The following is a 20,457-nucleotide window of genomic DNA, read 5'->3' as shown; positions in this document are numbered from 1 at the left end:
AGTGCGTCGAACACGTTGCGGAACATGATGTTTGAATCAGCTCCTGTGTCGACAAGGATCCGTTTGACGAGGCCGGTTCCCACCCTGGCCGTTATGACCATGGGGGGTTTTCCGGGGCGTCGCTGAACCATTGGTCTTCTGGGCCGAAGGAAATGGACGGAGGTCTCTTGGTACTTTGCACCGGTGGGGATGAGATCGCCAGAACCTTGGCGTCTTTCTTGTGAGCCGATCGGGATTTTGGTGCAGCGTTTTTTGCCGTTACCACGTTTATCACAGTGAGGCCATGGTCTCTGTCTTCGGGCTCCTGTCGCCGCTTGGCCGAGCGTGTCTTGCCTTCCTCGTCTTGATCACGATAACGCCTTCTCGGCTCCCTGATGAGATGGGAGAACGCTGCTAGCTTTCCTTCCCTTATCGCCTATTCTAGTGCATCCTTCAGGTCGAAACAGTCCTGTGTTTGATGGCCATACCCCTTATGGTAATCACAATAAAGGTTCTTGTTTCCACCCGTACGGTCCTTAAGTGGTCGGGGCTTCGGAAGAATTTACGGTCCTTAAGTGGCCGAGGCTTCGGAAGGATTCCCTTCTCAGCTATTTGCTGATAGACTTCCACAATGGGGAGAGCGAGTGGAGTGTAGTTGGTAAATTTTCCGACCCGAGGGAACGGTCTAGGTGCCTTGTTTGATGCATCGTCCCTGGCTTTTTCTTTTGCTCTCTCGCCGTCGCCAGGCTGCCGAGCCTGGCCGTAACCGGACTGCCGCTTATTGGCAGCCACGACTCGGCTGACTTCCTCGTCGTTTATGTACTCCTTAGCCACCGTCTGGATTTCATGCATTGTCCAAACCGGCTTCGTGGTAAGATTTTTTCGGAAGTTCTCGTTGAGGAGGCCGTTCGTCAGGCAGAGACTGGCCACCGAGTCGGTTAAGCCGTCGATTTCCAAGCATTCGTCGTTGAACCGATCTAAGTACCTCCTGGTCGGCTCTCCTTGTCTCTGGGTTACCCCTAGAAGGTTGATTGTTCTAGAGGGTCTTGAGTTCCGTCATACCTCATGTCCGTTGGTTTGTCGAAGTGTTTCGGCAACCGGACCTCGAGGATAGATCGGTGGAACGGGGTGGCACCCATTATGACGGGTTGCCGTGTTCTCTCGGATCTCCCTTCCCGGTCCTCGTTACCTCTTGCTGTTCGGCGGGTTGGTCTGCCTCGGGAGTAGATGATCCTGTCGTTTCGCCTCCTTATTATGGGTGACTCCTCCCGCGTGCTCTCCGCTTCCGTCCGGGAAGCGGATGTACGCCGCTGGCGGCTTCGGTGAGAGTCTTCCTCCTCGCTCCCGGGAGATGGGGTAAAGCTGGGATCGGTAGACCGTCCATCCCGCTCCCTGTCGGCTAGCTGTCGCTCTAAGTTCTGGACTCTGTGGCGTAGTTCCTGCATTATTATGGCGCTATCGCCACCCGTTCCCCCGAAGGGTCGTGTCCTCGTGTGTTGTTGGGGGGACCTCCGCCGCCCCCTCAGTGAAGCGACGGAGGCCGCCCCCTCCGCTCCGGCTGCTCGAGCTTGGTCACGGGACCCAGCACGACTTCCATTTAGGCAGGAGTCCCCACAGATGGCGCCAATGTTCGTTGATCGGGTTCCGAACAGATCGGGTGGACAGATGCAGGGGTGAGGACGCCTTGGCTTGGGTCGCACTGCTTACGAGTAGTCGAGTATCTGAGCACTTGTCTTGGAGAAATGATGAGGGGGGGTGCCACCTGCAAAGACACTCCGACGCTCAAGTCAGCAATGTGCAGGCGTGCAGAGTAAAGGGTCGAAAGGATGTGACGTACCTCGTGGGAAGAGCCAATCTTCCCTTTATATATATGTCAGTAGTGGGCCCCTCATGGGACAGGCCCATATTCCCAAGGACGCTATCCTGCAGCCGTGTGTGAACCGTACAGGACGCGTGTCCGGGTCGGTTGGGGGACGCGTGTCCGGGTCGGGTATTGCTTGGGTCGGGTCGACCCGTGCAGATTTTGGGCCGGGCCGTAACACCACTCAACCAAGCCTCCAACCACAATTGAACTAAAGTCTTAGCGGATGCTTAAAAGAAGTTAGCAATTTAGGTTTGGTTTGGCAAAGTTTTTAAAAAAGTGCTTATACTTTTTAAAAGTTTAAACTCTTTATTTTGTATTTGGTAAATAAAAAAAACCATGTGCTTATTTTTGTAATTTTTAAAAGATTGGAGTACTTTTGAAAATGTCTAAGATAAAGTTTTTTAAAACTGGCTTGTACTTTTCAACATTTAAAAATCTAATATAACCTCATATGTTAGCTAATTTTTAAATTTAATACTTAAATTTATGTCTATTATTGTATTTTTAAATTTTAAAAATTATTTTACCAATCGTAATTATTGTTACTTGTGTTTATTAAAAATTATTTTTAATTTAATTTACTAAACATAAATACTACAACTTTTAAAAAATCATCTTTTAAAAATTAACTTTTATATACTATTTTAAAAAATAAAAACTTTACTTTTTTTTTTTGGTCGGTGGATTGGACAACCCCCAATTCTAGGTACACAACACACCCACACACTCCTCACGTTTTTATCACATTTTTTTCTCAATTGTATCTTCTAGGGCTTGAACCCTAAACCTTGAGGTGGGGAGGGGGAGAACTAAGCCACTTCTTCTGGCTGCGCCTGCTCGTTTTGGGCTTTTGAATCTAGTTTACACATAGTCCGTTCTTTTGATATGGCCCGTAGTTATGTAGGGATCTCACTTTTCGCCTAATCTTTGCCTAAATTACTGAGAATTGAAGAGAACTACCCCGTCCAAAAAAAAAAGAGAACTACGACGCAAAATCAATTATAGGGGAAGAATTCGAGTAGAACTCATGTAACATTTGTGGTATAATAATAGCGTTTTGAAGAGCAGAGACTTGGATGCCAAGGGAAAACAAATTGCATGCGCATAAAAAGTAGTATTTGAAGTTTTGAACAAAGCTATAAAATCAATTGACCCAGCAAATTGGTTCGTAATGCACTTCAATTCTACGTGTAAGCTTTGGCAATCTTCATTTATATCAAGGATGGTGTACGTTGTGAAGTCAGTTCTATGTCATAGTTATCCCCAATACATCATCTTCAACATATGAATATTTGATAGTTTGGAGATTCAGACCCTACATTCAAGTAGTTCACATCCACAGCAACTTCCCCGAGATCATCTAGAAAGGAAGAAAATGGACATAACATAATTAGTAATTCATCCTTAACAAAATTTTGAGCTAACAAGTTTCACTCTTAGAAAATCAGCAGCATCCAAATGAAATGGAACAAAAACCTTCATATATAGTCCTTGCGAATTTTACATAATCTGGTATTAGATCTCTGTATATGATTCCATCTGGACGAGCATCCAACACTACCAGTACACCTGTTCAAATGAAGTTGAGGCTATAAATTATTAATTATCCTAGAAAGGATATAAAGCATGGGGATTCTGAGTAAATCAGTAAATCACAATTACTCAATGTAGGGGTCTCATAACTTCATTTGTGCAATGCAGTAAAACTTAAAAGAGGAATATCTTCAAGTAACAACAGAAAGGTACAGAAGACTGTCTAATGTGGTAATGAGTGAATGACCTGTATTCCATTTCACTTTTCCCTTTAAAATTTGGATTTAGTATATATATATATATATTTCCAATAACTTTTATAAAACATTTCTCTTTATGGTGTTTTTAACCTATGTTCTTAGGGCACAAGTTAGCAAAACCCTTAAAAACTTAGGCTACATAGGCCAACAATTTGTTCAATTTAACACAGTAAGCTATATAGTGCCAATAACGTCTAATAAATTCCAAGACCAAAAGGGAGCTAGGAAACAAATAAAAAAATGTGAATTGTGTGGAAATGATAACTTTACCTGGTGCTGCCCAAGACTTCGGAGAATTGCCGGGTAACGGAGCCAGCCAAAGAATATTCCTCATGTTCATTGAATCACCATATGTCACATTGGACCCTGAAACAAAAGGATCACAGTATTAACAATAAAGAAAAGAGTAAGACAGTTGGCCATCTAAAATATATGTCACTCATTTCACAGTGAGCAACAAAAAGGTACACAGACCACTCTACTCAAATCATGTCCTCTCCCTCGCACACAAGTGAGCACAAAAATAACAAAGCACTCCCCCGGAACCAGAAAATATAACACAAGAACTTAAAAACATAATGTAGGCATGCAACAAATTTGAAGATAAGATTAACAGGGAAAAATGTAACTTGAGCAACACTCACAAGTCACAACAAATTATACATGTGGGGGAAGTATGTAGCATCTAGTATGTACCTCTCTGACAGTAACCCAAATTGTAAGGAAAGTCTCGTTTATCATAAGCAGGGTATTCCCTCGCATGGAATCTGTGAAATATGAAATTGCTGCATCGTTAACTCGGGAAAACATAAATCATGTCCAACACAAACAAAGAATGCAAAAGAGGACAATATGAGAGAAAGGTATCAACATACAAGATACCAAGTCTACCAGAGTCAAGGGCCAGAAACATGTGACCATGGAAGAGATCAAATCGGTTCAAAGCAACATCTAAGCCAATAGATGGAGCTCGAGCAGCAATGAGCTCGAACAAGAACTTCATGTACATATTCAATTCCTACAATTTATTATAGAAACTGAACATGAATGATAATACTATTCTGGTAATTCTGTCATCTATATACGTAATATAAGTATAATCATTGTGTTGAGCAAACCTCATTAATGAAAACCCTGCCATAGGGAGTTCTAGTGAGTTGACAGCGATCTTGATTTGATCCTTCAACGTCAGGAACCTATGCTATAGCAAAAACCAGTCATTAATTAATTTGAAATAAACAACCGTGAGAGTGTGAAATGAAAACATTGCTAAACGAAAGAAAACTGACTAGAATGACGCTTGGATCGAGGAGGCGATGAATGGCTGAGGGGTCACCGCCGGAATCGACGGCAAGGCGTGCGAGGTCCAAGACGGGCTGCGGCGGCCACCAGATGAGGCGGTCATCTTTCTCTCTGCGGTTGGAACCGATGAGAGTGGCGGAGGCGAGCTTTCGGTGACGAGGCTCCGGGGAGAAAGGAACGAGGAATTTGAGGCATGAATTGAGGTCACGTGCAACGAGAGGATCGACTGTTAAGGATTGAGATTTGGAAGAAAGAAGAGACAATAAGTCAGAGGGTTTGGCTTTGGGGGTGGAAGCAGGCTTAGAAAAGAATGGTAATTGTGGGAAGGAAGAAGCCGTTAGTGAGAAGGAGACGAAGAGTGTAAATCGCAACGCGAGGGAGGGATTATTCATGTTCGTCCTCCCAACGAACAATTTGAATCGCCAACACCAACAGTAAGTAACAGCTCATACTCCCCTTCAAGGCTTCAACTAATGTTCGGACATTACCTCTTTTCATTACTGTATGGGCAACATAGTCTTTAGTCTATGGAGTATAGTATACGGAATTGGTAGTAGCATTACACACGTTATTTTTAAACTGTTTTTTGACACATGAAATAAATTAAACAAGTGTTGAAAAAACGTCTTTGCCAGTTTTACTATTAGCAAAAAGTATGTGACACAACTAGTGTGCAAATATCACTATTCAATTGAAATGGAAGTGAAGCAGCACATGATTTATAGGGATAATCTCACCAGTTCATATCTGAAACGATTTATGAAAACAAACATTACAAAATTTGCATGTATTACATTGTTTACTAAAGAGTGTCAATCCCTATATAACAGTGCACAACTGAGGGTAGGCAATCAATAATATCCGCTCAGAACCAATCACTATGGCCTATAGAGATGAACAATCTGAGTCTTTTTTGTCTTTTCCTTTGTTTTTTGGGACATTCTGAATGATATCTCCATCATAATTGGTTCTCTGTGAATAGCTGTAGAACATTTCCTTGACAAAGGACCCATAGACACCTATCTATTGTGAAACCTGCAAGGGAGCATCATAAAACTTCGGATCAGATCCTACATCAGATAAATGAACTAAATTAAAGAGAATCATTTGCCAAGTAGAAAAGGACACCAAGCTATGGCTTTGAAATTCAAGAAGAATTACAGTCAAATTGTTCAGTCTACAGCTCTTAAAACGGGGTATACTTTTTAATTTTGCGTAGACATTTATAACAAAAACGCGCCAAAAATAGCACGGCTGTCTTTAAATAATTAAAAACAAATTATTGCCCCTTTATTTAGCACCTTATCCCCCTCTTTTTACCCAAAGATAAACTTCAGAACATTTTTTTTCAGTAATTAAAACAATTGCTTTCTGTCAGTAACTCTTAACCATGCAAATAAGTGAAGAAATTTAAAATCAATAAAAGGTGAACCAGAAATGAATTCACTTACATGGTAATACAGTCACAAAAGGGGAACTAAAACCCATCTACAATTTTAATACCAGCTCCCTTGTCCCAATCCTCTGGAGCAGATACATCAGACATAATCTTCTCCTGGCCACGCCAAAGAATCTGGACACAGTATCCAACATTGGTTTTGTCAGCAACACGTGCTCAAGAGCATAGACGCAGTAAGACAACAAACCAATGCAAGTAAAGCACTTACTCTGTCAATGACCCCAAATTCCTTAGCCTTTGTTGCATCCATATAATATGGTCTCTTCATCACATTAGCAACTGTTTCCTCTGACTAGTAATTTAGAAAATGAGAAAATGACAGAAACATTAGATTCAGCCTAAACACTGAATAAATTCAACAACAGCACCCATGCATGGTACTCACATTTCCTGTGTGTTTGGCCAGTAGTTTAATCAGAGTGTCCCTGTTTACTATGACCTGTAGAAAAGGTTGCAGAAACAGTTTTCAAAACATAATTTAGGGTTCACATAAGAGAACATGAAGAGGGGAAATAAGCAAGAAATTCAGTTTCACATTTAGCAGCTATGTATAGTATACAAGAACAAGAAAAATGAATGGAATAATTGCTGCCACATATTTGGGGAAATCTGGGATAAGGAATTGCACCAAGAGTTCGCATTTACACAGGTGAGTGACAATTAACTAGAAACTATCAAAGTGGAAAGGTACTCAAATTCACACTTAAAATCTAATTAGAAAAACCAAAAATGAAAATTTTCCCAAATGTTGGGGAAAATATGCAACAAGGGAATTCCATAAAGAGATTACATTTTAAATTATTGATAAAGAAAAAGAACTAATGATAAACAAGAAGATAAGAATTGAAATAGAAAAAAAATGAATTGAAATTGAAAATAGAAAATAGAAAACAAAAGGATAGCTTGAAATTGAATACAACGAGAATCACTCAACTTTTTTATCCAATTTCTTGATGCAACAAGAAAAGAACTCTTCAACCTAACTTGTCTAAACCATAGTTTGAGAATTGAATTGTAGGGAATCGCTCAACCTTCTACACCAATTTCCCGATGCAACAAGAGAGGGACTCGCTTAACCTCGCTTATTCACACCATGGTTTCATTATGAAACCAAAAAGTGCTTTGGCACTCCTCTGATCGCTTTATATGACAACTACAATAGTTTAGGAAGTATTTATAACCTCTTATTAGGTTAAAAATAAAGAAATTCTTAATCCCATAAACATAAAGCCAAATTTAATAAATGAATAAACAAAATCAAAATACATCAAATTAAATTGAACATTCTAAAAATATAAACTCAAAACTTCTAAATAATACTTGAATTCTTCATATTACGAACATTTGAAGCGCGTATCAACTATACAATTTAAAAGACATTCAATCTCTTGAGCTCCAATTGAAATGACTATAGCCTCAACATGAACAGTGTGTGTGCAAAAAACTCTTTTTGAACAAGAAAATCAATCCCAGAGAATCAGCTGTATTGTGTGGCAGTATTAAATTCCAATAGCAATGGAAAATATATATGGCAGCACTAAGTTTGTACTCACTTATGATGAAAAAAAATTCAATGCAGCAAACAAACAAAATGGACTAACCTCCTTAGCTCGTATAAGAACATCACTAGCAGGCATCAAACCAGATGATGGAATACGAGGTTGCTGAATCATGGCTGTAATCAATAGAACAAATTCAAACCTGTGAAGAATTGATGAATGGCAGCCACAAACTTAAAAACAACATGATCCACAACATACCTTTGGCATGTGGCATCATGAAGCGTTTACCAGGAGTCCCTGCAGAAAGTAGCAGACAGGCTTGACCTATAGCAGCTCCAACAGCTACTGTGTGAATCTGATCATGATACAAAAGCCAAAACAAGGTGAAAGATAAATTCAAATCTTAGTGAAGTGAAAAATCCACAGCCCAAAGGGTGAAAAATTTAAACATTATTTGACAAATAAATCAACGATAATATGTAAGTAATATGTAACTATAATATGAACTGTTGTACATAATATGTGTGCATTATAATAGAGCACACAAGGTTCTCTAACCAAGCTACCAGTAGCATCGATCATCAATACAAATATCCAACAGTTGACACTCTCCATTACATAATTACATCACTCTTCACATTTTGCAAAATCTAAAGAATCTCAGAATCTTGTTTCAACATGTTATTGGCAAGTACGAACCACCAATAAGATAAAATACGAGAGTATACAAGTAAATCACCATGCAAGTGTATTCATGATGAAAAGAAACAGACCTCGTTTTGTAACTGCATCATTGCATCATAAATGGCAAAACCTTCTGTCTCCATCCCTACCTGAATGCAACAACTCAAAATGCATGAGATAGAGAAGTACTCAATACCAAAACTACAGAAATCAGAAAGAGAAATGGAACATGTTCATATCCATTAAACTGCAAGCTGGAAGACAATCTAACGCTTACCGTCTCACCATCATCTCGTGTAGTACCGGTGGAGTTTATGTAAATGAATATTGGTTCTTTAGGATCCATCCATTGCAGGTACATCAACTCTGCAACAATAAGCTCTGTGACAGCTGGCACCAACTGAGACAGAAGCATTCAGAACAGGTCACACAAATTGCTACTATAAAGTATAAAAGCCAACAGAATCAATAGGATGCACTACTCGCAACATCACGGCCTCAACAATCCCACACAGACAGAATAGTCGCGAAAATGATGCGTCAAAATGGGATAAAATACATGACACTTCTCCCCCACCATCAGGGAGTGGATCCTCTCCAGCGAAGAAAAAACTGGATGGTGTCAATTGTGATCTCTCACCCTTCATTGCTCTCTCTCTCTCATATTTATTTTTGGTCACACTTCTAAAATTAATGGTGAGAGATCACACTTCATTTCCTCAAATGTTAAAAAAACTGGAAAGGATCCATTTCCCCACCGTCATACCACATAATTCTAGCTGGGAGGCATTGTTCTTATCAATAAACAGTGTTACACGCAGCACAATTGGACAAGTGAAAGAATACAAAGACCAATACATAACTGAAAACTTACAGGCATGCCAATGTAAATAATTCTGCCATGGAGAAGCAGCGAAGGCAAGTCAGGCGGCGGCCTTCTCGGCCGGTGTTCATTGTACGAAACAGACCTTTCCACCTAATCCAAGCAGAAACACAAGACTAATATCTAGCAAAGCATCAAGTAAATTTTTCATCCAAATTAACAAAATTTAACACAAATCCATATATCTCCCAATCCCTTTCACAGCGGAAATATAATTTTCAAATTCTGAATTTCCAATAGCAGATAGCATGTCTACGCTAGCATGAAAATAAAGGAAAATGAAAAAGAGAAGTTACTTGGGCGGGAGTGGCCATGAGATTGGGGGAGTCGAAGACGTCCAAGTAAGGAGGGGTATCGGAGTTGAGAGGACGGTTGAGCAAGGTTTCAGGGGAAGTGGCAGCTACGGAAGCAAGCTTGGAGAGAAAGGGGTCATTAGGGTTGAAAGGGGGTATTGGAATTTTGGATTTGCTTGTGGCGTTCACCGAAAGAGAGCAGCATCTCCGGCGAAGAGATTGTTGGGGCTGTAAGGAGGAAGAAGAAGAAGACGACGAAGACGAAGTGGGAATGGAAGAAACCATGGGTACACGCAAACACGTAGCCATCATTTTTTCCGGCTGCAATTCTCCCTCAGCCTCACCTCAACACTAGCAACTCAGCGAAACACGCAAGTGTGCAACCGACGGCTGAGCCAATCTCAACAGTGTTTGCTGCATTCAAATGTTTTTCAATAATCAATATTATTAATAAATGATAACAACTTTTTTTTTAATAAATAACGACGATTATTTTTTATAATAAATAAAAAATAAAGGTATTATGAGTTTTTTGAATTTTAATTATAATATTTGCTATTAGTGAAATTCTGTTCCGAACTTGGCATCTGAATTCTTAACCACCTTCCAAAATTATATGAACTGGGATCCCTCCCACAAACCTATACATTTACCCCTATTTCTTGACTTAGAAACGGAGTATCTTTACAAGTATCATTTTCGCTTTGAGGATTTTGCCGTGTCATCTTGTCAAACTAATGGACACCTGATCCACCTACACTTCAAAAAACGAGTTAAGCTTCAAAGTAGTCCCTAAAATTACACTCGAGTCTCAAAATGGTTCTTGAAGTTAATAGTTGCAAATTTTTATCTTCGAACTTGCACTCGGAGACTCGTACTAGTTCCTAAAGCATTTTTCATCCATCGGAATACTAAAACGACGTTGTTTTGTATTTATAAAAAAAGGAAGAACGAAAAGAAAACATGAGCCTTCCTTTCCCCTTCCCCAACCCGAGGCCCTTTTCCTTCCCCAACTCGAGGCCTCTGTCGCCTCCTCTCGCCGTCTTTCATCATGGTGCCACGCCGCTCGCCCTCCTTCCCAACCTAGTCTCTCACACTCTTGTCTCCTCCCTATCTCCCTCTACCTCCCAGATCCCTTTTATATTCCCTAATCTCAAAAATAATTCGTCACTGCACTTCTTGTGTAAGTTGAAAGAGATCTTCGAACAAGCCTATGAGAGGTGTCGCGCTGCTCCCATGAAAAGTGTTTCACTGGGCCCTTGAAAAACTATGATTTTGATTCCAAAGTTGGCACCAAGGTCAGTTCGCTTCGCTTCGGGTTTTTTTTTTCAATTTTTTTTAACTGCAATAGAGTTTGTTTTGTCACTGGCTGCATAAAATTTTGAACTTGATAAATGAATTTTGTAATTTAGATGGAAGATGACTTTGAATTGAGTTTATTAAAAATGTGTGTATTGAGTTTATTAAAAATGAGTAATGGGATTGTTTATTTAATGTGTCTGTAAAAAGTGATGATTGGTTGTGTATGAAGAAAAACCAAAATAAAGTAATGGAAGAATTAATTTTGGAGAGAGAGAGAGAGAGAGAGAGAGAGTAGGTTGGGGAAGGGGGCGTGAGGCGTAGCGCCGTGACGGAGGCCGGAAAAAAGCGACGACATAGAGGAATGGAAAGAGGAAGGGGCTCAAGTTGGGGAAGGAGAAAGGGAGCCTCTGGCTTTCTTTTTTTTTTTTATAAATACAAAACGACGTCGTTTTAGTGTTTCGATAGACGAAAAATGCCTTAGGAACTAGTATGAGTCCTTGAGTGCAAGTTCGATGATGAAATTAGGTAACTATTAACTTCAAGGACCACTTTTCATACTCGAGTGCAACTTCACGGACCACTTTGAGACTTAACTCCCTCAAAAACACTCTTTGAACCTTCAAGTACCGTCCTGAGCATCGGCGCCATCTGTAGGAACCATGAGATTTCGGTGACATGGCAGATGTTCCTGAGTAGCAACCTCTTGACCACCCAAAATCCAATCACCACCACCAGCTAGAACAATATGAGCCCCAAGACCACAGCAACCCAACCTATGGAAAAGTGACCAATATGGTGCACAACCACGTAATACGCAATCAACCGAGACAACAGTCGCGAGAAGAAGACTGTCGGTCTAACAAAAGCAGGTTGTTTGGCAGTCTGGGTGAAGACACAAATCGTATAATTCAGGAACTTCACCACCGAGTGTAAAGCCTGGAAGGGAGAGTCACCACCAATGAACGTTATCAACCAGAGCACACCAGTGAGGTGATCTCTCATATTGCCTCCCGGAAGGAACACAGAGCAAGGACTCCAGATCTTCATCACGGAAGGCGCAGGAACCATAGCCGCTCCTGAGAATCCAATCCTTACCGAAATGATCACGGAGAACAATGCCAAAGGGACTCCAAGCGAAGGAGGCACAAATATGTGGTAATGGGAGCCACCCCATTCAGCGAAAAGGTCTTGCGATTCAGGTTACCAAAAGGAATCGATAAACCAACCCACATGAAGTACGATAGCATTAAGAACCCCCAGGAACACATAATGACTTTTGAGGCAAGGATGAACTTGGAAGGAGTCGTCAACGTTGTCCGATGCCAGGCCTTCTCGATAACTCCAGCTGGCGCAGCCATCAAGTGGTTCAACATGCTTCCGAACGGCTCAATTTCTTGCTTCGACGATATCTCCAAGAAGTTTATGGCACAATTCACCACCCGAATAGCCAAAGCAAAGTACCCGATCAGCCTCCTAGGCATCACTCAACACCCGGATGAGTCTACGAAAAAATATCTCGATAGATTCAACGACGAATGCCTAAACGGACTAACCAATTCGGTGGCTAGCCTGTGCCTAACTAATGGCCTGATAAATGAGGACTCGGAAGCACCTCACAACGAAGCTCGTTTGATCGATACATGAGATTCAAAGCATAGTGAGGGAATATATAAATGACGAAGAAGTGAGCCAGGTCGTGGCCGCCAATAAATGGCACGACGACAATACAGCACCTCAAAACAACCCCCTACCCAAAGACACGAACGAGGAACAATTTAAGCCAAACACTCAAAACTGACCGCTACAGGTGGGAAAATGTACAAACCATACCCGCTACCAACCCTGATCACTGAGGTATACCAACAAATTGCAGAAAAAGTTGTTCTCCCAAAACCTAGGCAGCTAAAAAAGCGCACGGAGGGCAACAAAAGCTTATATTGCGACTATCACGAGGGTACAGGCATAGAACCCAAGATTGCTTCAATCTCAATGACGCCTTCAATAAAGACATCCGAGACGGAAAACTCTCTAAGTTCGCCAAAATCATTTGAGAACCTAAAAGAACAAAAGAGACAGGTTGCTTGAATAGAAGGGACAAAACCCTAGAGGAATAAAAAACCATCTTTTGCGAAAACCTAAATGCCGACCTGACCATAGTCGTGAACGTCATCATGGGTAAAAACGCTAACGAAAAGTTTAAATCTACACTAAAAAAGGACCTCTGGATATTGGCCATTGGCCCCATGAGGAAGAACCCTCCTAAGATGCCGAACATCACCTTATCCTACGAAGATTGCCAAAACGGCATGTTGGAGGACGAGCCCGAGTTCATCATGTCAGACAGTGTCGGTACCAGAATGGTGAAATGCATACTAATAGATACAAGAGCCGATTCCAACATCCTCTTTAAAGGATCCTTCGACAAACTGGGTTTTTGAAACGAGGACCTACAGAATCACCACAATGGAGTAACCGATATCAGAGATAATTTCATCAAGCCCGACGGTTCTGTCATATTAGCAATCACAATCCGGGTTAGCAACCAGAAAAAGATCGTGCTTTCTGAGTTTGTGGTACTCAAAGACTCCATAACCTACAATATTATCCTTGGTAGGAAGACAATCAATGATCTCTCTATGGCCATATTTACCAAGTTCTTAGACATGAAATTCCAAGCAGACGACAGAACAATTGGAACCATCCACAACGACAGAAAGGTCGCAATCGAATACAACAACACAAGCCTAGCACTCTGAAAACGGTCTCGCAATGCGGTAGGAATCTTTCTCGCCGAGCTAGACGCACAGCGAGATGACCTGCCGAGACTAGAACCGAAGGGAGACTTAGAGAAGCTGCAAATAGGGCAATACAGAGAGGAAGTCACTTACATCAACAGGAATTGGTAACTTATCTTTTAGCATTTTTTCTCTTTTTATACTTCGATTTCCTTTCTCACTTTTAAAGGGCACTCTTTTCTACCCAAAGCATTGGGAGGTTTTAACAAGGCCCTCACCTTGCAAACATTTTTCCATTTAAGTAAAATTTTCATTTTTTTATGAGTAAATTCAAAACGTTAAATGAAACTCGACAAAATGGCTACTCCGGAAACTAATCACCCTCGAGGCATACGAAACGGATATCTAAAGTTAACAAAACTAAAATATCAAAACGGTCCACTAAGAGGCCAAAAAATAATGTTTCGCTTTCCAATGCGAGATTCACAATCTCCTGAACCACGGAAAATCAAACTCAATTAGCGTGAAGACTAAGTAAGCTTATCCTTACACTTCAGGAACAACCGTTCTAAACATGGCGTTCAGATTCTTATGCCCCAATACAACCAGTCTAAAATCATTTCCACCATCCTAATGGCTCGGGACCATCTTTATCTCCTAACTACCTTCTAAAATTATATGAAGTGGGACTTGCTCCCACAAAAACAAGATAACCAGGAGAGTTTATAAAAGAGAATATCCCATCACTTTTTCAAGTATGACCTACTCTACTCTATACACTTATGTTTATTTCTCTAACTCTTTGACTCGAATATTAAAATATCTTTATAGGTACGGCCCTTTACTTTGAGGATTTTGCCTTGCTATCTTGCTGGACTAATGGGCAATTATCCACCTTCATCTAAAAAAAATTATAATATTTCTAATATATTTTTTTGTATTTTTTATATTAAATTATATATTAAATTTTAATAAACAAAATTATTTAAATTTTTATCATCATAAATATTATATTATATAAACATTTTGTCGATTAGAATAATAAATCATTCTTAATAAATATATGACCAAAATTTACTTAATAATAAGGAGTGCAAAAACTCTTGATAGCAGAACTTTTAAATAACAGCTATTATACCATTAAGACACTACTGCTCGAAAATAATTTTTAAAAATTATAAATATGAACATAATTATCTTAAAAATCTATCCAAAATAAACAACACTTACATTTTTTTTCCCCGTTTTTTTTAACATTCTAAATACTTAAACCTTTTTTTTTTTGGTCGATGAATACTTAAACCTGAAACAACTAGATATTGTAAGCCAGTCACGATTGTAGGGGATTGTTCTTTTTTTCTTTTTCTTTTGGACTAAAAGGGACCTTCTCTTTTTCTTTCTTTTTTGGTCAGGAAGGGACCTTAATTTATAAGAAAGCACAGCAGGAGCAAATGTAAACCCCATTATTTCGGACTATATCTATAGGCCACAGAAGCTTTTGTTAGTCATTTCAGCATGTCCATTAATGACAGGAGGGTAAGGCCTCTGGCAGTATCATGACCCTAAAACTAATTATTGTAAGGTGCTCGTTATGGTACTTATATATAGTTATTTAATTTATTAAAAAAGAATAAATATTAATAATCAATTTAAAAAATATATAAATAAATAATTTTTAAATATTTAAAATTTATCATAAAAGTAAGTTTGGTAAATTCGACATCAAACTTATAAACACTAAATAATTTGCTTTATTTTATTTAGTCATCAGTTCCTTCTTTCTGCTTATTTTATTTAGAATTGAAAAGACGAAGCATTATTTCTAATATGCCAAAGTGTGAGAAAAACAAAAATACAATAAAATGAATATGAAGTTTCACTTCATTCTATCAGAAATTTTAAAATGTGAAAAAAACGATTTTTTTTTGTCAAAATAGATTGGATCGTCTTTAATCTTAAATATCATTGAAACATTAAATAATTTTTTTGTCTATTTTTTTCATTTTCTAATAGTTATGGTTCATATTTAGACTTATCGAAAATAAATTCACTCCGCATTTTTATTAGCGGACAAATTATATTCAAAAATGAACCATACAAAATCAGCCCAACAATGGCAAAACTAGCCTACATGCCCTCATCCACAAAGTCGAACTGACTTAGATACATGTCCTCAAATCCGTATCAACCAAACTTGGAGAACACATTAATGCAACCTTAGTGCTGTGGTTATCACCACTAAAGGAATAATCACCCATGATTTCATAAGTCATCTTTAAAAAATGATTAAAGTTTACTTTGTTACTCTACAAAATATTCTAACATATAGATTTTTTTTTTTAATTCATTCTCACTTTAAACCTGTTTAAACTTTGCTGACTTAGTCATTAGAATTTCTTGCAAATACTTCCACTGTCTATTCAAAAAAACAACCATTCCAGATTTCAGCTAATACCTTAGAACGCTTACCTATATACATGTACAATGCTCTTTGCATGATGTAGCAATTGCAACAGAGTAATTCCAAATTATAATTGTGAGGTAAGTATTAAATTCAATAAAATTACATCCATTAATTTTTTGGAGTAAACAATCAAATTGGTCTGTGAAAGATCATGTGATCTCTATTTTGCTCCCCAAATTTTTTTTTGAATAAAAATCATTCCTAGAAGATTTTAAGCTAGTCACATTAGTCCTTCCGTCAATTCTATCGCTAACGCCGTTAACAGAAGCTTATGTGGAACATTAATATCTATGTCAACACACCCTCATATATCCCAATTGTCTGCTAACACGATAACTTTATGAAATTTCGTCAAATTAATCCCTATCTAATAAACCCTAATCTCTATCTAATAAATCCTAATCCCATCATAATGCACATATACCCCCTTACGTTGGAGTGAAGTTACAAAGGTTCAGATATTAATATTAGAGGTTGCCGGTATGATGGGTGGTGGAAACGGAGGTTGTCGTCGTGAGGCGTCTTCTCACTCACTTGGTAATTATGGGTTCAGCTCGTTTATGGAAAGAAAGAAGAAGACATTGATTAAGAAAACTATGACTTTAGAGAACCTAGATAAATTTTCATGCATATCCAAGATACCGGGTGAGTTGTTTTTATGAATTCCTTCATCTTCAATATTCTTACTAGTTGTGGGGGGTTTTCAATCATAATAGTCCTTAAATTTCTGTAGAAGGACAGCCATTGTAACTTCCTGAAGCGGGTTAATGAAGATGTATATGATGGAGAAAATGGAGATGTAAAAACTGATGCAAAAGTTGAGAGCAATCATAATGAGTGAAAAGTGAACATTGCATGGAGAACAGGTAGTTTGGAAGTAGAAGTAAAGTTTACAAGAATGCTAATAACCTTTATGTTCATGAGGTTGATAATTGTGATTTTAGTTGTGGATTAATTTGTATATTTTGTATTTTCAAGTAATAATGCTATAAAAAATTTAACTTTAATTAGGTATGTAATGTGCTATGTACAAGAACGAATAGATATGTCTGATTCTATTCAATTTAGCAATGAATTAAGCAACTTGTTTATTGTTACGGACCATCACAAGTCCAGCCCATCTAGCCAACGGGTCGGGACACTACCCCTGATCCAGGCCCCCAAACAATCCCCCACAAGGGAAATCCAGGTCGGTTCCTAGCACCCGACCCGGTTGACATCCGACTTTCGCCACCTACCCAACCCAACGCGCCATGCCTAACAAACCGGTCAGGTCGGCCTCCTCGGGGCAACGCTCGAAGTCCCGACCCGATGTCCGAGACGACCTGATCCTCCCACGTGGACGGGGGCAGCTCACAAGCACCCTGGCCAGTGGGCTAGGTCATCTTTGGGCCCACCCAGCACATTATATAAGAGCAGAGGTCAGCACTCCTCCTAAGGTACACATCATCTTACCTAATTTAGCTGCCAATTCGTACGAACACTGACTTGATCGTCGGAGTGTCCTTGCAGGTGGCCACCTCCCTCGTCACACCACCTCTGGCGTCTCCAACTCACGCCTTGGTCTTCACTCCACGTCAGCTCAGGGTCTCACCCATTCACCTTTTCATCACCACCCGACCCAACGAGTATCCGAGTTCGTCAGGTAACGAACATTTATTAAATTTACTTTTAGTAAGATTATCCTTTACATATTATAAGTTGCATAATTAAACTTAAAAATAGGTGTTAAAATTAACACTACATGAAATCAGTTAACACATTACACAACTCTAATAAATTGCACAAGATTCCCATGATATATAGATAAATTACATATTTCCATATAGTAAAATTGAAACAACAACATTGTTTGATCATAATTGTTTGATCCATATCCAAAATGTTAACCATATTGGTCTATATTACCAAGGGCGGAGCTAAAAAATTTTTTGGGAGGGGCCAACATAAAAAATATAAGTTAAGAAGAAAAGAAAATTAAAAATTAAAAAAGAACTAAACTAAAAAATTGAGACTTATACATACATATTATTTATTTTGGGGGGTCCTTTTCTATAATGTGGCTCTGCCACTGTATATTACTATCAATATCTTAATTAAAGGGCTAAACCAAGAAAATAGTCTTAATAATAAAACCAACCACAATGTTTTTAGGCAATAAAAGAGTCCTTTACAAAAAAATGTTACTAGTCCTAATTATATAATGTTAAAAAATCAACATCAAATAACTTTATCTTTCTTCTTAGGATGCTTGAATTCTAGAGTAAGAACAAAACTTATAAAGTCAACAAGTTTTTTTACCGTGACAGAGCTAGTTCCCCTAATGATTTTAGTAGAAATGGAGCTGTTGATGCTGCAACAACTTTGAGGGAGCCATTTTCTCTGGCTCTTCCCTTCATAACTTTCAGTTTTTGGAGCCTTTCAACACTTTCCTACATAATCTTAGCAATAATTTTATCCAATATTTAGCAACAATTTCAGTTACAAAAATAAACAACAGTCCTCAAATGATAACACAAATAATAAAAAATTCCTTAAAAAACTTTTCAATAATCAAATTGGTCTTTACCTTTTGTATGTCCAAAATAAAATTCCATTTATACTCTTAGTAGTCTCCAAAATTATATTGCAAATGTTTCTAGAAGCATTTTTAGTTATTTTTATTCTCCACATCTATGATAGCATGTGCAATCACAAATATGTGATTGTTGACATCTTGGCCACATGTAGTGAAAATCTGTCTTTCATGCAAAGTCTTTAGAAAGGCACCACCTAAGTCTACTAGTGGTCTACATTCCGCCCTAAACCCTTTTTGCATCGAGGCAAACATAAAGTCGCTTAAACTGTGGGGTCCTCAGGCATAGAAATGACACCAACATTATACTAGAGCCAAGATTAGCTGTGAGCAACTCATGTGCATAATCCCAAATTCTTTCATATTGTGCTATCTCATCACCCTGCACAATTTTTTTAGTTGCTTTCAAAGCCCTTGTGGTACATGTATTGTTCAGTCTAATGTTGCACTTTTTAACATACCAAGCTTACACATAGTCTACTCTTAAGTGACAGTCCTATTTTTTTGCTTTCTTCCACATGTATGGTTGTCAACAAGAGTCTTAATCTACCATGATCTGTCCTGTTTGTTGACTGTATAATATACTAACCAAGAATAGTCCTCACTCTTACAAACGGCCATACATCTAGCTTTGTCATTCTTAACGAATGTTATACTCCTACCCTATTGTATTGTATAGTCCCTAATGGTAGTCATAAAGTCGTGTTTGCTCTTGAAAATCATACTAACCTCAAATTTCAAATCTCCAAATCTTGTCTTGCCATTGTATCTTTGAAACACACGTAGCTCCTTGTTGTCAGAATCTAACATCTTGTCCGATTCTTTCGAGTGCCACGAGTTAGCATTAGATCCACCTTGATAGTCCTCTTTATATTCACCTTCTGACAATTAAACAAGGTATAATAAATTAACAAAGTATAATAACAACACAAACTTAGATTTAGTAAAGTGAACTAATTATAATTAACTACCATTATAATTAACAAATATGTGCTACTATTAAACAAATTCATAATATTAAAAAACAACAAATCATCAAATGTTAACAGGAGTCTTTACTCGAATCAGTGCTCTCATCAAATTTAAGGTCCTCATAGTTAGAGTTATTGGTGTCAATTTCTTTATCCCGATCTCCCAACGAAGTAGATCCTTGTTTTCCTGTGAAATTATCCTATTTGAACTTTGAAGGCTTGCCAATTTTTACAGTACTGTCACTGTCACTGTCTTGGTCTCCCACACTTTTTTCAGACTGGTATAGACTGTCTTTAGCATTCTTATATGAGTCATAAGAGTCAGTATCAATATCTAGTATGGTTGCATTAACATATTTTTCAGATCTTATTGTAGTGCTTTTCTTGACCTTCTTTTTGTTTTTTCCACAAGTTGGGATGTTAGAGGGCTTTAGGACATCTTTGCAAGGCTTTGGCATAGGCCGAAAAGTAAGCTTTAGTTTGAATTGAGAGGAATTATTTTTTGAATTGGAAGTGGACTGTGGAATGGGATGTAAAATGAATTTTTGGGGTTCCATGTTAGGTTTTTTGGGTTGTGATATTGTTGTGGGCCAAAATGAGCTTAGACTGGGTTGTAAAAGTAAAAGTGTTAACTCACTTCTGGATTTTGTG

General features: G+C 38.7%; 2 protein-coding genes across 2 annotated transcripts; both read right to left on the bottom strand.

The window, feature by feature from the left end:
• Positions 1 to 2,856: 2,856 nt before the first annotated feature.
• On the bottom strand, positions 2,857 to 5,507 carry LOC107492141 (uncharacterized). The gene is made up of 7 exons (XM_016113123.3): positions 4,926 to 5,507; positions 4,755 to 4,832; positions 4,512 to 4,654; positions 4,333 to 4,403; positions 3,907 to 4,002; positions 3,320 to 3,412; positions 2,857 to 3,203 (listed from the first exon to the last, which is right to left on the bottom strand). The coding sequence occupies exons 1-7, from the start codon at positions 5,328 to 5,330 to the stop codon at positions 3,121 to 3,123; spliced, it is 969 nt and encodes a 322-aa protein (XP_015968609.1). The 5' UTR covers positions 5,331 to 5,507; the 3' UTR covers positions 2,857 to 3,120.
• Positions 5,508 to 5,629: 122 nt separating this feature from the next.
• Positions 5,630 to 10,185, bottom strand: LOC107492140 (ATP-dependent Clp protease proteolytic subunit-related protein 3, chloroplastic). Its single transcript, XM_016113122.3, has 10 exons — positions 9,763 to 10,185; positions 9,458 to 9,559; positions 8,861 to 8,983; positions 8,673 to 8,732; positions 8,158 to 8,254; positions 7,999 to 8,072; positions 6,783 to 6,836; positions 6,606 to 6,689; positions 6,390 to 6,511; positions 5,630 to 5,973 (listed from the first exon to the last, which is right to left on the bottom strand). The coding sequence occupies exons 1-9, from the start codon at positions 10,069 to 10,071 to the stop codon at positions 6,416 to 6,418; spliced, it is 999 nt and encodes a 332-aa protein (XP_015968608.1). The 5' UTR covers positions 10,072 to 10,185; the 3' UTR covers positions 5,630 to 5,973; positions 6,390 to 6,415.
• Between the last annotated feature and the right edge of the window lie 10,272 nt (positions 10,186 to 20,457).

Source organism: Arachis duranensis, chromosome 6 (genome assembly GCF_000817695.3).
Source record: "Arachis duranensis cultivar V14167 chromosome 6, aradu.V14167.gnm2.J7QH, whole genome shotgun sequence".
Lineage (NCBI taxonomy): Eukaryota > Viridiplantae > Streptophyta > Magnoliopsida > Fabales > Fabaceae > Arachis > Arachis duranensis.
The sequence above is the reverse complement of the archived record's forward strand: the minus strand, read 5'-3'. Positions and strand labels throughout refer to the sequence as shown.

What these genes read in the sequence shown, in the direction of transcription:
- LOC107492141 (XM_016113123.3), bottom strand. Translation starts at nt 5,330, where the DNA reads ATGAATAATCCCTCCCTCGCGTTGCGATTTACACTCTTCGTCTCCTTC. An exon ending in TCGATCCAAGCGTCATTCTA is followed by an intron (nt 4,833 to 4,925) that starts GTCAGTTTTCTT and finishes GCTATAGCATAG; the next exon opens with GTTCCTGACGTTGAAGGATC. An exon ending in GCAGGGTTTTCATTAATGAG is followed by an intron (nt 4,655 to 4,754) that starts GTTTGCTCAACA and finishes AATAAATTGTAG; the next exon opens with GAATTGAATATGTACATGAA.
- LOC107492140 (XM_016113122.3), bottom strand. Translation starts at nt 10,071, where the DNA reads ATGATGGCTACGTGTTTGCGTGTACCCATGGTTTCTTCCATTCCCACT. An exon ending in TTATTTACATTGGCATGCCT is followed by an intron (nt 8,984 to 9,457) that starts GTAAGTTTTCAG and finishes CTTCTGTCTCAG; the next exon opens with TTGGTGCCAGCTGTCACAGA. An exon ending in TTCTTATACGAGCTAAGGAG is followed by an intron (nt 6,837 to 7,998) that starts GTTAGTCCATTT and finishes CCTTTTCTACAG; the next exon opens with GTCATAGTAAACAGGGACAC.